The 16295-nt window shown below is 38.9% G+C and overlaps 1 protein-coding gene across 1 annotated transcript; it reads left to right on the top strand.

Annotated features, from left to right (window-relative positions):
- Window positions 1-11265, top strand: LOC101900785 (sterol regulatory element-binding protein 1). Its single transcript, XM_005182409.4, has 9 exons — window positions 1-299; window positions 990-1198; window positions 2557-3551; window positions 4384-5437; window positions 5707-5891; window positions 5968-7001; window positions 10164-10290; window positions 10548-10715; window positions 10784-11265. Exons 2-9 carry the CDS (start codon window positions 1084-1086, stop codon window positions 11141-11143), a joined length of 4038 nt encoding a protein of 1345 aa, XP_005182466.2. The 5' UTR covers window positions 1-299; window positions 990-1083; the 3' UTR covers window positions 11144-11265.
- The last annotated feature ends 5030 nt before the right edge of the window (window positions 11266-16295 follow it).

Below are 16295 nucleotides of genomic sequence, written 5' to 3'. Positions count from 1 at the left end.
CCGCTTCGTTGTCTGTTGTCAATTGCAAAATATTTTATTTTTCAGTTTTAACGGGTCAGCACAGAGATTTACAAATATTAACTAATAAAATAATTGTGTACTGCTGCCGAATCAACGTTCGTGTACAGTGTTTAGTGAATTATACATAATAAATAAAACTAAAGTGAATAGAAAAAATAAAAACATGGAATAAATACAAATTAAATGAAAGTGCAAAATTAAAGCAAAACGCAAAACTTTACAAATTTCTTGCAAAAATGGCATAGAAAAACGTTGTTTTTGTTGTTGAATAAAAAAAGGTGTGTTTTGATTGAAAACATTAAGTTTCTGATGAAATTCTTTGACAAGTAATTGCAAATAAATGATGAAAATACGAAGACTTCAATGTATAATTTTGTGACGTCACATCGTATGATCGAAATACGGCGTTTTGATTGGTTGTTGGGCCCGCAATGTAATCCTCCTTCGTTTCGTTTTTCCTCGTTGCGTCTTGGCCGTGTACAAGCCCCGTTCCGTTTGACAGCTGTTTATGTTTTTATTTTGTGTGGGGAGCGCGTGTACTGTTGTTTTCCTATTGACTCGTCGTCGTGTTGTTGTTGTTGGTAGTTGTTTTGTAGCTAAATACCGTTTTAGGCTCAATATGAGGAAAAAGTTCAATCTAATTGGAATTAAAAAAAAAATCTTATTCATGCAATTAATTTTCTAAAAAAGAAATGCCTGCTTTTGTGGTTGTGTGAGTGTGCCGCGCGTATATTGCGTTTCTTTTTTTTTTGCGCAATAGAAAAATATAATTACCTTACCGTTTTTTTTATTTGAATTAAAGTTAAAACCTACCTGTTATTCCGCGTGTCTATGTCGTCGTTGTAATGAAATTGTTATTTGCGACATTATTTATTTATTTATTACAAGTCATTTTGTTTTTTGCAAAGTATTGCTGTTTTATTGTCTTTCTGTTTTCTTCTCCCCTTCCTTTCTTTCTTTGTAAATAGCAAAACTACTGATAAGATATTTCATTGTGGATGAATAATAATAACCCGTAAACCTCTTCGTGGAAGAAGATAAGATAAATCGTGTGTAATAAAAATGGATATGGATCCATCATTAGATATGGACCTGATGTCCAGTGGGATGGTCGAATCCCTGGATATTTTCAAAGATGAGGATGCTTTAACCATATTCAAGGAAATGATGACACCAGGTAAGTTTGGCAATATTTATCTATTAAAGAGCCCAGATTTTTTTAATTTGTATGTAGTAGGAGGCGTTGACATTCAAAATGGCCCGAAAAAAAGTTCTTTGTCGAGGATACAATCATTGCAATTAGGTTCCATATTAGACGATGAAGATTACGACGAATCTTATCGACAAAGTTAAGGAGACTAATCCGAAATACGAAAGGGGTGTGTAACGGTGGAGCTCCTCTTAGCTTTTGCTTCAACGTAGATTCAAAAAGACTAAAGGGACCGGCAACCGTAACAAACGTTTTCAAACATAAATTTGGAAATACATGTTTAGCTTGATTCGCAGTCGAAACCCAACCAACCTTATATGTAAAAGTATAAGCCGAGAACCTGATATGTATATATTCTATACCTATCCCCAACCTCTAGGAGGACATAGTGGACGATAACTTTCTTGTCATGACCTTCTGAGGTTATCAATTTGCCATTTCAGCGAATGGAAATGGTGACAATAATATTGCTAACATGTGTCTTATCTCTTAATGCGATAAGAAATTAAATGTGGGTGTTAGCAGCACTTGATAGACCATGGAAAGCTAACTTCAGAAATGTTATCATTTGATAAGGCAGAAATGTGGCCTTTGACAAATCCGTTTCAGGACATCAGGAGTGAGACAAAAAAATTAAGGTTTCATTACCAAAAATCCGGGATATTTAAAATTAATTCATTGTAAGGATCTCCTGACAAGGTTCTAATTAAATCTTCTAAGGACCTCCCGACCAAAAATCGTTTAAAGGACATCAGGAGTGAGACAAAAAAATTAAGGTTTCATTACCAAAAATCCGGGATATTTAAAATTAATTCATTGTAAGGATCTCCTGACAAGGTTCTAATTAAATCTTCTAAGGACCTCCCGACCAAAAATCGTTTAAAGGACTATCAAAGGAACTACAAAAAATTTTTTGGATCTAAAATAGTTTAACATTTCACAATGTCTTGCGCCAAAAATGGAGGATAAGCCTGTATTTTTTAAGCAAATGATTACGGGTATCTCCTGGCAGAAAATTGGAATTTTTAAGGAATTTAGTTCCAAGATCTTCTGACGAAAAAATCAAGGACTATTTTAAATGATTTTCTGAAAAATAACCACGGTTTTTGGACCCTTTTTTTTAGAGCTGAAGTTGGTAGGGTGCTGTCGAGGAGGACCAACAAGAATCCTTTAGGAAGTTTCATCCATTCCATTTCGTGATTAATAGGCCTCAGAAATGGTCTACACATTTTTAACCTTTTCCTTTTTACATCACCCCTTTTTGCTTTTCAAAATACCATCTAATGTTTGTTTTTTTTTCTCTTTTCCCACCTCCCACCTCCCAGATATGCTGAAAAACTTTCTGGATGACATGGATCAGGTTCAATTACCCAATGAATTGCTTGCAAATATCGATTGCCCCATGGATGGGCAAACACTGAAGTCCGAACTACTTACAATGGATACGGCAGCATCACCACAACAGCAGCACCATCAGCAGCAACTGCAGCAACAACAACATCATCATATTAAACAGGAAAACCTTTCCCCCTTGCATATGTCTCCGCAGCACAGTGATATGGGCGGTTCACCTTCGTATAAACCACTTCTGTCCTCGGATCCCCTGATGGCTTCAAATTTTAGTCCCCTACCACCAATGGCCAGTCCATCGTCAAGTATGCTACCATCACCCCAGGGTTTGCTACAGCCCCAAAAAACCTCTTCCCCACACCCACACAGCAACAACAACAACAATACCCCCTCAATGGCCATGAATAGACATCATCAACAGCAACAGCATTCTCCAAATCTTTTACAACAAATGCAAATGGATGCTGCCACAACAAATATGGCCACCAATGGTAATCTATTGTTACAAAACACCACCAATGCATCCTCGACTTTACAATTAACTGCTGCTGGTCACATGGATATGAATAATCAAGCCTTAAATGGCCTGCCTTCAATCATATATGCAGCAGCAACACCATCGGGTACAACGGCATCGGCGGCATCGGGGACAGTGAATGGCAATAATACCTTTATATTGCAATCAGCTACTCCCACGACAAGCAATGCCATGAGTGTCAATAATATGGCTCACGAAAAGAAAGTACAAATTCCTCTGAACACCACCAACAAGGGAGCTATGCCGCCCTCCTCCACATCATCGACATTATTGGCATCACAGCAGCAATTTTTGAAAAAAATCCAAACAATACCGCAAATTTTAACGGTGCAAAGTATTGGAACCGTGGCCGCAGCAGCAGCAGCACCCAATACAAATGGCGGAAATGTAGGCAACGATAAAGCCCAGCAAGGAATGCAAGCAACCTTAAAGGTAAGAATTTCTCAAAATTGAAGACCTCTAATGGAAAGAAGATGTTTTATAGTCTTTTAAAACTTGAAGACCTTTTTCCAAAGACAACAGCTCTAGTTCGTCCATAAACATAGGTTTCAATAGTGTCGTTTACATTAGGAGAGATCATATACAGCACCGTCTACTCTGAAATAAATAGTCATCACGATCATCTACTCCAAAGAAGCAGATGGCCCAGGATTATAATTTACAGAGTAGAAGGTCCTCAGTTTCGTCTAACCTGCAGTAGATGCTTTTTTTATCAGCAGATGACAGTCCCAATATTTTCTACGGTGGAGTAAATAGCCTCAGGATTAGCAATTTCAGAATAGAAGGCCATCCTTGTTGTCTACTCTTGGATAGTTTAGGTTCACCAGGTATCTCTACCTTGGAGAGGATTACTCAAGTGCCGTCTTCTCGAGAATATATGGTCATCAGGAACATTTACTCTGAAGTGGATGCCCCCAGGATTATAAATTTCAGAATAGTAGGTCCTCCGTTCCATCTACCCTGTAGTATTCACCGGGTTATTGTAAGGTGGAGAGAATAACCCCCCAACATTTAAGGATCTTCAATTTCATAACGGTTTAGAAATCTATCTGTTCTTTATCTACCCGATCTACCCTAGAATAATTGGTCATCACCATCTATCTCAGGAATTTTCAAGTAGAAGATCCTCAGGTTGTCTAGAGTAGATGTTCCCTCGATTATTCCCAAGATCCATCTAATCTGGGTTATATAAGTCCACCTTATAAGATTTATTTTCCATAAAAAGTATTTCTCATTCCCATTTTCTCTTCTTCTTTCTTTTCAGTACACCACCCAGACAACCAATCCCCCGCATCATCATCATCACCATCATCAAGCGAATACAATTCAAACGCAATTAACAGCAACGGCTCAGGCTCCGCAAGTGATCATACAAACCAATCCGGTTATGTATACAACCGCTAATGGTACCGCAATTTTGGCCTCTCACATACCTGTTGTTTTGGAACCAGTATCCTCCGTTACCACACCATCCTCTTCGCCCGGTCTTAATAACACAACACAGCAGCAACAGCCAGCCTCCTCCACAAACAACACTACCACATCGTCACACACACCACCACCACAACCAATTCAACAGGCGCCATCGCCCAATGGCCAACATCAGGATAAATTACCCATAAATCGCAGTCCCCAACAGCAGCAACAACAACCCAAAGTCAAGGAAGTTAAACGTTCCGCCCACAATGCCATCGAACGACGTTATCGCACTTCGATCAATGATAAAATAAATGAACTCAAAAATCTGGTGGTTGGCGAATCGGCCAAGTTAAATAAATCGGCAGTGCTACGGAAATCCGTCGATAAAATTCGTGAGCTGCAAAGGCAAAACTATGAACTTCGCATGGAGGTACAACGTTTGCAGAGTGAGCTGATGTCACGTGACGGCTCCAAGGTACAAGATCTGTTACACCCCTCAGTGGGTGGTGGTAGCGGCAGCGGCGGCAAAAAACGTAAAGCCTCCTCCATTGAGGGTCTAATCATGTATGGCAAGGAAAGTGCCAATATGATGACACCGCCACGCAGTGATGATTCCGATCCATCGCTGTCGCCCTCACATTCGGATTCCTCGATGCCACCGTCACCGTACGATGGCTCGAGCTCCTCAACGGCCAGTGTTAAGGATGGCGATATTGAAATGTTGCCCAAACCAATGCAAGGAATGTCGGCCCATTCACGTTTGGCCCTATGCATGTTTATGTTTGCCATATTGGCAGTGAATCCGTTTAAGAATTTCTTGGGCAACTCTGGCGGGGAATATATGTTCGATGATGATGACTTGGTGGGACAGAGGAAAATATTGGCGGTGGATGAAGCAGGTAAATATTATATACTTAAAAGGGATTGATGAAGGGATAAATAATAAACCACCAAAGAAAAGATGCTGGAGTTGATGACCCTCTAGGTCGACTACACTAGTTTAGGTAGGCCGTCTACTCTAGAGTAGGTGTCCCTAAAGGTCGCCCACTCCAGAGTAAAAATTCTAGAGTAGATGGGGTTTTTTATGGGTGTTTATATTTGGCCCCCCATGGTCTTCCCCGCTTGAGCGAATCCTCAACCTAAAATAACATTTTATTTTCCATTACAGATCTTGGTGCCAAGATTTGGGGTAATTCCACATCTTCATTGATTCTATGGACCATGAATATATTGGTTATGTTAATGTGTATGATCAAACTGCTGGTCTATGGTGATCCTTTGCTGGCATCCGAAACACAAGCTTCCGAGGCCTATTGGAAACACAAGAAACTGGCAGAACAATATTTTAACACGGTATGTTTTTAAAACCACAAATTACCGAAATTTCAATCATAAGGCTAATTTTCAAAATTCCAATTTCATTTTTCAGGGAGATTCGAAGAATGCCTATTCCGAATATTTACGTTGTCTGCAAGTATTTGGCATATCCTTACCATCGACGCGTCTCGAATCGTTCACATTGACCAGCTGGCAGTTTATACGTTTGTTCTTTCATCGCATATGGATTGGACGTGTGTTGTCTCGCAAAGCTGGTGGCCTTTTCTGCAGTGAAGAGCAGCGCAAAGAAGCCTTGGCCTCTGCCAGGGAATTGGCCTTGATTTTCAATCGCTTGAATCAGTTACATTTGACATCGAAAATTAATGATTCGCATGGTCTGGTTATGTCTTTGTATGCCATCAATATGACCGAAGTGGCTGCCCATCTGCTGACACCCAGCGAATTGGCGAGCATTTTCATTACATCCGCCTTGAGAGTCAAACGTAGCTATCCAAGTTATTTGAAATTCTTTGGTCGTTACTTTATTAGTCGGGCCAAAACGGAAAATTCCAAAATTCATGATCAAACCAGAGAGACCCATTGGCTATTCACTTCGTATGGATATCGTTATTTTATTACCCATGACTTCGATTTTGTGGAGAATGAAAAAGAAAACGCCAATGTCTCGCTGTTTGCCACACTTAGCAATCCTTCGGATCCCATGTCGTATGTGGTGAAGCATTATCGTGAACATTTACTGCTGCGGGCCATTCAATGTCTTTTGGGATCTTCTGCGGGTGGCAGTCATAAGGGTCATCATCACAACAAACAAAATAATGCCCAGGGCAAAGGTAATGCAGCAGCGACGGAAGGAAATTCTGCCCCTGCCCCGGGTACCATTGTAAGCAACGTTCTGAAATACACATCCCTACTGCGCGACACATTCTCCCATGAAAATAATGATGTAAAGAGTGAATGGTGGTCCAGTGTCTTGGAAATATCTGTACATTGGCTTTTGGGTGAAGACACCTTGGCTGATAATCTATTGGAAACCGTAAAGGCATTGCCTAAACCACTACTGGAAAGTGGTGACCATTTACCCAAGGCTTTGTATACCATTCTCAAGGGTAAAGCATTGTTGATGGGGTGAGTGGACCTAAGAAGAGGAGTGTAATTGTTACATATATATTTATATATATCTATAGATAGACTATAAAATGATTATGGAATAGGAGACCCTTAAGGGTTGTCTACGCAATGTATGGAGAGGTCCTGTCTACCAAAACGGTGGATGCTATGGGCCAATTATGTCTATATAATCTTCTATCATAGAGTTGATATTTTCTAAGATCTTTAGACATAGAGTTAATGCTTCCTAGGATTGTTCACAATAGTATGAATATGGAAAATCGGATTGTCTACTAAACGGTGGATGCTACGGACCAAACATATCTATACAATCGTCAACCACAGAGTTGATGTTTCTCAAGATCTTTTACCATAGAGTAGATTCTTCCTAGGATTGTCCACAATACAATAAATTTTTCCCAGGATAGTCTACCCTAGAGTACATGGTGCCTAGAATCGTCAATAATAGAGCAGATGATCCCTAGGATCGCCTACCATAGAGTTTTTGGTCCTTAGGATCATCTAATATTATAAGGTTCGTTTAACATAGAATAGATTGTTCCAGGGATCTTCTACTATCGTGGGGATTATAATTTGGATCGTCTAGGTTAGAGTAATTGGTCCCTAGGGCAGTCTACCATAGGTTAGGTCAAAGGACGTGCGGTTGCCTTTTGGTAACCGCTCCTCTTGGAGACCTGCTGATCCATTGTGTTCATCCTAATAATAAATTTGTGGAGAGAAAGAATAGTGGAAAAAAGTAAGGTCTTATTGATTTCAAATATAGTTATGAGGTTGATCTACGGCTAGCGATCTTACCGTGTCGCCTTTAGAAACTTGAATCTTCTGGCTAATTGAAGAATTACTGTAGGGTCAGTGTTAGAGAACGAAGACAAATCATGTGACACTTGATCCCCCCACCAACCTGTGTGCTGGATAGTGGCAGAGCAAATGTTCGATCGTCTCAAGTTCTACCTCGTCTTGACATATTCTACAGTAATCAATATAATCGCTGTTCCATTTCGAGGTCATTGTCCTCACCTTGCAGTGACCTGTAATGATACCCACCACAAGTTTTAAATCTGGGTTTGACAAGGACAGTAGCGACTTTTTTCTCTCTTATCGAGAGTGTGGGCCAGATCCTTTGGAAAAGCTACATCCCCTTTCGTCCAGCAATTTTTGTTGAGTTCTCACAGAATAGTGTCGATTAATTACCTGTAGGAAGTGAAACCAAAGGGTGGTTTGACCGTGGTCTCAACTTCAATGGTTGTTGATTCGGATCCTAGCCTAGCCAATTCATCTGCAGTCTCGTTGCCTGGAATATTGTAATGACCAGGAACCCAACAGAGCTTGATGGACAACCCAGTGTTTTCCAAGGATCTTCTGCAGTCCAAAATAGCCCTAAACTTAATGGTGGACGAGTTTAAAGGTTAAAAGGGCCGCTTGGCTATCGACGTATATAGTCACCGGACCGCTAACCTCGTTGTTCTTCGTTACCAACAGGTCTATAGCTTTTTTGACCGCAAAGATTTCCGCCTGGAATACGCTACAGTCGTTTCGCAAACATTAAGAGTGTCACAGAAGACACCAGCTCCCATTCCGCATACCATCTTTGAACCGTCGGTATAGACAACTATACCGCAGAAAGACGAATCGAACCGCCGGTATAGATAGCTATGTCGCAGAAAGGCGAATCGTTACGGGCCCAGGAGAGGAGAGGTTTAGCGTGACCCCATCTAGCATCGGTGGTATAAAAGAAGGACATTTACGTTTCCTCATAAAGAGGACAAGGTCTGTCTTGGACGGGTTCACGCCTAGTACATTGCGACGTGCCCACCTTGATAGGGTGACTAGAGCTCCCTGCATCAGATCAGAGATAGTTTGCAGGAATTTCCCAGCAATCAACAGGACAACATCATCAGCATAAGCGACTACCTTTGTTCCAATTTTCACCAGATCTATGATAACACCGCCTTGCGGGGTGCCCATGGTGACCGATTTCCTGACGGATATTACCCCAATGCTTGAGTTGGTATTTTTGCTACTAAGCATTGTATCCATCCAATTTGTGAGGAGTTGGGGTATCCTAAGTCTTAAAAGGGTATCATGAAGAGATTCTAGTGTGACGTTGTTGAAGGCTCCCTCAATATCAAGGAAAGCTACCAAGGTGAACAAGGAGTCATTCATGAGCAAGGAGCCATTTAAGATTTTCTCAATGTACCCTACAAAATCATGTTGCGCTGTTTCAACAGATTTACCTTTCTACGTCTACCATTGTGTAGATTGTCCCTAGGATGGGAGTTAATATAACCCCTACAATGAGTTTACGATAATTTGTATAACTGGTATATTCAATAAAACGAATAATACTAACTGTTATAATCCTTATAACACCTTTCTCATGCATATTGTTATATTTGGTTAAATATTTATAACTGTTATACTGTTATATAACAGTTATGCCAACTGTTATATTTTCTGTAAATTTACAATTTCTTGTTTTATAAAATGTTTGAAATTGTTTTTTTTTTAATTTGGTGCAAAAATTATAACTGTTATACAAAATATACGATAATTTGTATAACTGGTATACTCAATAAAACGAGTAATACTAACTGTTATAATCCTTATAACACCTTTACTGTGCATATTGTTATATTTTGTTCAATAATTATAACTGTTACACTGTTATATAACAGTTATGCCAACTGTTATATTTTCTATACAGTATATAACAATTATGCCAACTTTTATATTTTCTAAAAATTTACAATTTTTTGTTTATACATTTTTTGAAATTGTTTTTTTTTTTTTTAATTTGGTGCAATAATTATAGCTGTTATACAAAATATACAAAATATACGATAATTTGTATAACTGGTATACTCAATAAAACGAATAATACTAACTGTTATAATCCGTATAATACCTTTATTATGCATATTGTTATATTTGGTTCAATAATTATAACTGTTATACTGTTATATAACAGTTATGCCAACTGTTATATTTTCTAAAAAATTACAATTTTTCGTTTTATAAATTTTTTGAAATTGTTTTTTTTTTAATTTGGTGCAATAACTATAACTGTTATACAAAATATAACAGTTATGTCAACTGTTATAATTTTTGTAATTTTAATATTTTCTAATTGTTTGAAATTGTTTTTTTCTTAAATTTTAGTAACAATGCCAACACCTTGGATAGCCGTGACATACAAAAAATAATGCAAATTTGCGATGAATCCAGTGCCTATTTGCAGGAATGTCTGACCGTCAATAAAATAACCAATGCCAAGGGCATTAAATTGGTAAGAATTTCCACAACTTTATTTTGTATTTTTAGGCTAGATTTAGAATGAACTTGACGTGTGTTGATATCGGACAAAGGTGCATTGTAGTCGCATTGTCTGTGCTGTTTTCGTTGCTGTTGGTATTCAGCCAGTACTTCTGCAATGCAAACTTTGTTGATATTCCTTGGCATCAGAACGAACGAGTGAAACTTTGAATATTTGAAATTTAGAAAATTTAATAATTGACTAACTCTGATAACCATAAAAAAATTTAGCTTTTCCAATTGCTCACCTGTGATTGGATTTTGGAAACTCGCACCGAACTATGGGAATCGGAATATATGACAATGGACGATGATGGTTATTATCAAGTGCCTGGTGATGTTTTAGAAAAATTCCAAACAGATTTGAATTCATTGCGCAGCATTGTTGAGGATATACCGGTAAGAGAAAGCGAATCGACCAAATAATTAAATGTATTAATGCCAGTGTTCTTTTGTGTCCGTTTCAGAGCGGCCAATCCCGTATCTATTTGTATGAGGCCGTGTGTCGCCTTATGGCCGGAGCCTCACCGGGACCAACCCAACAGCTACTGGATCGTAGCCTGCGCTATAGACATGCCAAATCTTCAATTATTTGCGGTGGCAAGGACAAAAATCACAATTTGGAGGGCGGTGAACGGGAACGGGCCGCTGCGATGTATGTGGCATGCAAGTATTTGCCATCGGCCTTACTTTGTTCGCCGGGTGAACGGGCCGGTATGCTGGCTGAGGCTGCCAAAACATTGGAAAAAGTTGGCGACAAACGTAAACTCAAAGAATGCTATCAGCTGATGAAATCGTTGGGCAGTGGTTCGGCCGTTACTAATTAAAGACTTTGTTTTTGAAATACATTAATTTTCCTTAGGTTATAATTTCAAAGGCGTATATAATATATATGTATTTTTTACTATTCTTAAGTCTACTCAATGTTGATGAGTTTTGGTTTTTTTTTTTTTCGAAAAAAGTGTTTTGTTTTTTTTTTTTTCGCTTCACATTTTTTGGTGATTTTTTTTTGAAAACTTTGTGCAGGCCTAGCTATATTTTTGAAAACAATATTTGCATCCCGTTTTTTTTGTTTGATTTTTTGCTTGTTATGATCCAAAAAAGTAAATATGTATGTAGTTCAGTAAAAAAAATATCAATAAAGCTAAAAGTAACCAATGGTGTAATAAGAAAAGGATGTATTCTCAATTTGTTTTCTTGGCCAAAAATGATTTTTTTTCGATTTCGTAGACATTTTTAAAAAGTTGAAGGTTAGGGTTTGGTTGCTCCAATGGCCCATCTAAAGAAGTTTTGAAAAATCATCATTGGAAACTCTATTGGCCCTTCAAAAAGTCAAGTCAAGGAAACCGCGTTTTGTCGTTTGCTTGATGGTCCTTGGAAAAATCTTCTTAAGAATTGTTACATTTTTACACAATGATCAGCATAAAATTATATGACTATTTCGGTCCTTCTGTGGAAATTACCCTAGCTTCCGAACGAAATGAAGTAGGTTCATAAAATTTTACTCAAATGTACAGGTTGAGATGAAAAAACTTCAACCAACTTCAGACTGCTGTCATTCCTAAGCCACCCGTTCCACAGCTGTTAAAATTATTCCAGTGACAGCTCATTATATTGTTTACAAGCAGACACAAGCATTTTGGTGAGAATTTTCCAGAAAAAAAGTTATTCGTGATGGAATTCAAGTGTGATAGTGTGATTTCTTTATATTTGGTTGAAAAAACCACAAGTGGCTATCGTTAGAGCACTTCAGCATCTAAATGTGAATAAATCTTTTGAACCTCGTACCATCGCACGTTACCGGGATACTGGTAGCGTAGCTCGACGTTAAGGAAGTGGACCGAAGAAGAAAACAGCAACATCAGCAGAAATGGTTCGAAAAGTAAAGAAGCGACTTGATCGAAACCCCCGTCGCAGTGGCCGAAAAATGGCTCGTGAGCTGAACATATCGTAATATTTCATTCGGCAAATATCGGAAAATGAGTTCGTGGCGAAGTCATTGAAATTCCAAAAAGTGCAAGAACTTACACCGCAACAAAAGACTCAAAAGAGCTAAAGAGTTGCTTGGGCGAAAGTGGCGAACTGCCGAATTTGGTTTTCTTCGATGAGAAAACATTCGTTGTCCAGCAGTTTGTAAACAAACAAAGCCAAAGAGGTCAGCTGAAAATTTGCACCTTCGGTTGGCCACCAGAACTTAAGCGCTGACCTTAGTGGGCCGCCATAACAGCCGATGGTCGCTCTCCGCTCGTATTAATCGACCGTGGCATCAGAATAAATACCGAATATTATTGCGAAAATATTCTGGAGGGTGTATTAAAGCCTTGGACACGCGAACATTGTGGCCACAGACTTCGGACATTCGAACACGACTCAACACCATCATACTCAGCACGCGCACCCCAAGGAATGGTGGTTACAAAATGAGGTTCCTCGGTTCACTCCCTGCGCAAAATGGCCACCCAAATCTCCGGATACCAATCCGTTAGATTATTGTACCTGGAGTATTTTGGAGAGCAAGGTTGGCACTAAAAAATACCAAAGTGGCGATCACCTCAAGCAAGCGCTTCGCCGGGAATGGGTCCAAATACCGCAGAACAACATTAGGGCAGCGTGTGAAGGTTTCATTGGCCTTCGAAGACCATAATGTCTGCAGGACATTTGGTATAGCCCCCATATAACGGTACCTCCCGATATTCGGTATTGGAAGTTCGTATAGGATATTACAGCCTATGACAGAAAATTGTTGGTGCCGGTCCACGTCTTCGTATAGCCCACATATAACGATACCTCCCGATATTCGGTATTTTGATGATTTTAGCGACATTATTTACCGGAATTGTTCCAAATTTGGTATTTGAAGTTCGTAATGAATATTACAGCCTATGACAAAAAATACTTATGCAGCACCCAGTCTTTGTATACCTTCCATATAAAGTTTTTCATTTGAACGGTATTTTTCGTCGGATTTTTTTTAATTCTCATGGTCTGGTTATGTCTTTGTATGCCATCAATATGACCGAAGTGGCTGCCCATTCATTACATCCGCCTTGAAAGTCAAACGTAGCTATCCAAGTTATTTGAAATTCTTTGGAAGTTACTTCATTAGTCGGGCCGAAACGGAAAATTCCAAAATTCATGATCAAACCAGAGAGACCCATTGGCTATCCATTCATGGTTATTTTATTACCCATGATTTTGATTTTGTTGAGAATGAAAAAGAGAACCCCCATGTCTCGCTGTTTGCGGGCCATTCAATGTCTGTTGGGAGCTTCTTCAGGTGGCAGTCATAAGGGTCATCATCACAATAACCAACATAATGCTCAGGAAAAGGCAAATCCAACGACGACAGATGGAAATTCTGCCCCTGCCCCGGGAACCATTGTAAGCAACGTTCTGAAATACACCTCGCTACTGCGGGACACATTCTCCCATGAGAATAACGATGTGAAGAGTGAATGGTGGTCCAGTGTCTGGAAATATCTGTACATTGGCTTTTGAGTGAAGACACCTTGGCTGATAATCTTTTGGAAACCGTAAAGGCGTTGCCTAAACCAAGTGGTCATTTGCCCAAGACTTTGTGTACCATTCTCAAAGCTAACTCCCTAATGGTCTTTGATAAAAATTCTTTAAAAATCCACGTTTTGTGGTTGTGATGGCCTTTGAAAAGATCCTTTAAAAAATCCACGTTTTGTGCCTCTAATGGCCTTTGAAAAAATTCTTTAAAAAATCCACGTTTTGTGGCTCTGATGGCCTTTGAAAACTGTTGGGGCAACCCACATTAACAATATGGCATCTCATGTTGCAACATCCTATACGGCAACGCCCATATAATAGGACGCCGTGCTACCGCCATTTTAGCTTGCTCAGTCTTGTTTTGTCTGTCACTCGAGTCTGACTCACTATATTGTAACTTCTTCATTCTTTTTAAATTAGTAGCTGTGAACGCTCATCATCCAATAAATCTATACACCTTTAGTATTAACAAACATTGGCTTTTATTTCAACTATAAAAGTACAACAAAAGTGGCGACGAGGATAGTGGAAATTGATCAATAATTGCACACACAACAATCCGCAAAAATGTCTCAAGACATAATTCTACAATTGTTAACAGAGCAACAAAAAGCAATGTCGCAACAAACGCAACTGCTAAAGCATATGGCTGATCTTCTTCAAGCACAAGGAGCACCAAATTCACCACAAACATCAAATTCATCCAAAGCAGCACTAATGGAATCACTAGCACAGTCAATGACAGCATTCGTATACGAGCCAGAGAGCGGTCTGATATTTCAAGCGTGGTACAACAGGTTTGTGCATGTTTTCGAAAAAGAAGCAAGCTCACTCGAAGAACATGACAAAGTGGCCTTGTTATGGAGAAAAATGTCGAACCAAGTACATGAAAGATTTGCCAACTACGTATTACCAGCAAAACCTGAAGACATGACTCTAAAGGATACAGTAGAGAAACTCAAGAAACTCTTTGGTAAAACAGAAACACAAGTCTCACAAAGATACAAATGCCTTCAGCTAGCAAAAGGCGACAGCGAAGATTTCAGAGAATACGCAAGCAGAGTAAACCTACAATGCGAACTATTCAAAATGAAAGAACTGAAAATCGACCAATTCAAATGTCTCATTTTCGTCTTAGGACTCAAGTCAGCAAAGGACAACGACATAAGACTTCGCTTACTAAAGGTACTGGATGATGAAAACACTACAATGAACCTAGATCAACTAGTAGACGAAACACAACGAATTCTAGATCTCAAATCGGACAACATTCTCATTGAACATCAATCAAAAATCGTCTGTTCACTCAACAAGCACGCAAAAGACTTTAAGAAGCACAAAACACCCAATTCACCCTGTTGGTATTGCGGAGACCTTCACTACGTCAAATTTTGTCCTTTCCAGAAACATAAATGCACAACATGCAATCAAGTGGGTCATAAAAATAACTTTTGCAACATCGCTAAGACTGGTAAGAATTTCAAATCATCGTCTGAAAACAACCAGAACGAATTCAAGAAATACAGCAATTCAAGGAAATCATTCAAAACTAAGGCAGTTTTCAAAACACACAACATTAATTTCCGCGACTTAAGGAAATACACAACTGTCCTAATCAACAACAATCCTGTAAAACTTCAAATTGATACTGCATCAGACATATCAATCGTATCTATCAACACATGGAAAGCTATAGGTAAGCCTGAAGCCTACGAAACTTTTGACAACGCTAGCGACGCAAACGCAAATTCAATCAAGCTCCTAGCAGAATTTCAATGTGACGTCACAATCGACAAAACATCAAAAACATTAAAATGTTATATAACAGATATAGAAAAACTCAATATCATGGGAATCGATTGGATTCAAGCATTCAATCTATGGCAGAAACCAATAACCTCATGGTGTCATCAAATAAACTTCGTTGATGAAATAGCAGAATTGAAAACGAATTATCAATCAGTTTTTGATAACAGTACCCCAGGTCTGTGCAAAACAAAAGTCAACAATCACGAAAAACCAGCAGATGACTTTATAGTGGCTTCAATATCATTCGAAGAAGACATACGTAACGAGATAAATGAAACTATGTCAGTTCTCCCAGTATCATTTAAAATGATCGTCGATGCAACAACAAAAGACACGGATTTACAAATGGTCCTCAAATACATTCAAACAGAATGGCCAGAAAGCAAGAAAAATATTAACCCATCAATTATTCAATTTTTCAACCGCAAGGAAAATCTTTCAACCTTCGATGGTTGTATTCTCTTCAATAATCGTATAGTAATTCCTAAATCATATCAGAGACAAATCTTACAACAACTTCACAGAGGACACTTATCAGCAGAACGCAGCAAAGCCATCGCCAGAAGTTATGTTTATTGGCCAAACATCGACAAACAAATTGAAGACTTTGTTCGGAAATGCAAAAATTGTCAACATGCGGCAAAAAGTCCAGTAAAA

The sequence above is a fragment of the Musca domestica genome, unplaced genomic scaffold, assembly GCF_030504385.1.
Source record: "Musca domestica strain aabys unplaced genomic scaffold, Musca_domestica.polishedcontigs.V.1.1 144, whole genome shotgun sequence".
In the NCBI taxonomy this organism is placed as follows: domain Eukaryota; kingdom Metazoa; phylum Arthropoda; class Insecta; order Diptera; family Muscidae; genus Musca; species Musca domestica.
This window is presented reverse-complemented; position numbering and strand designations above follow the sequence as displayed.

Bases quoted from the DNA above. Each gene is read 5' to 3' on its own strand.
- LOC101900785 (XM_005182409.4), top strand. From the start codon at position 1,084: ATGGATATGGATCCATCATTAGATATGGACCTGATGTCCAGTGGGATG. The intron at 7,002-10,163 runs GTGAGTGGACCT...CTTAAATTTTAG, and splicing joins GGTAAAGCATTGTTGATGGG to TAACAATGCCAACACCTTGG. The intron at 10,716-10,783 runs GTAAGAGAAAGC...TGTCCGTTTCAG, and splicing joins GCATTGTTGAGGATATACCG to AGCGGCCAATCCCGTATCTA.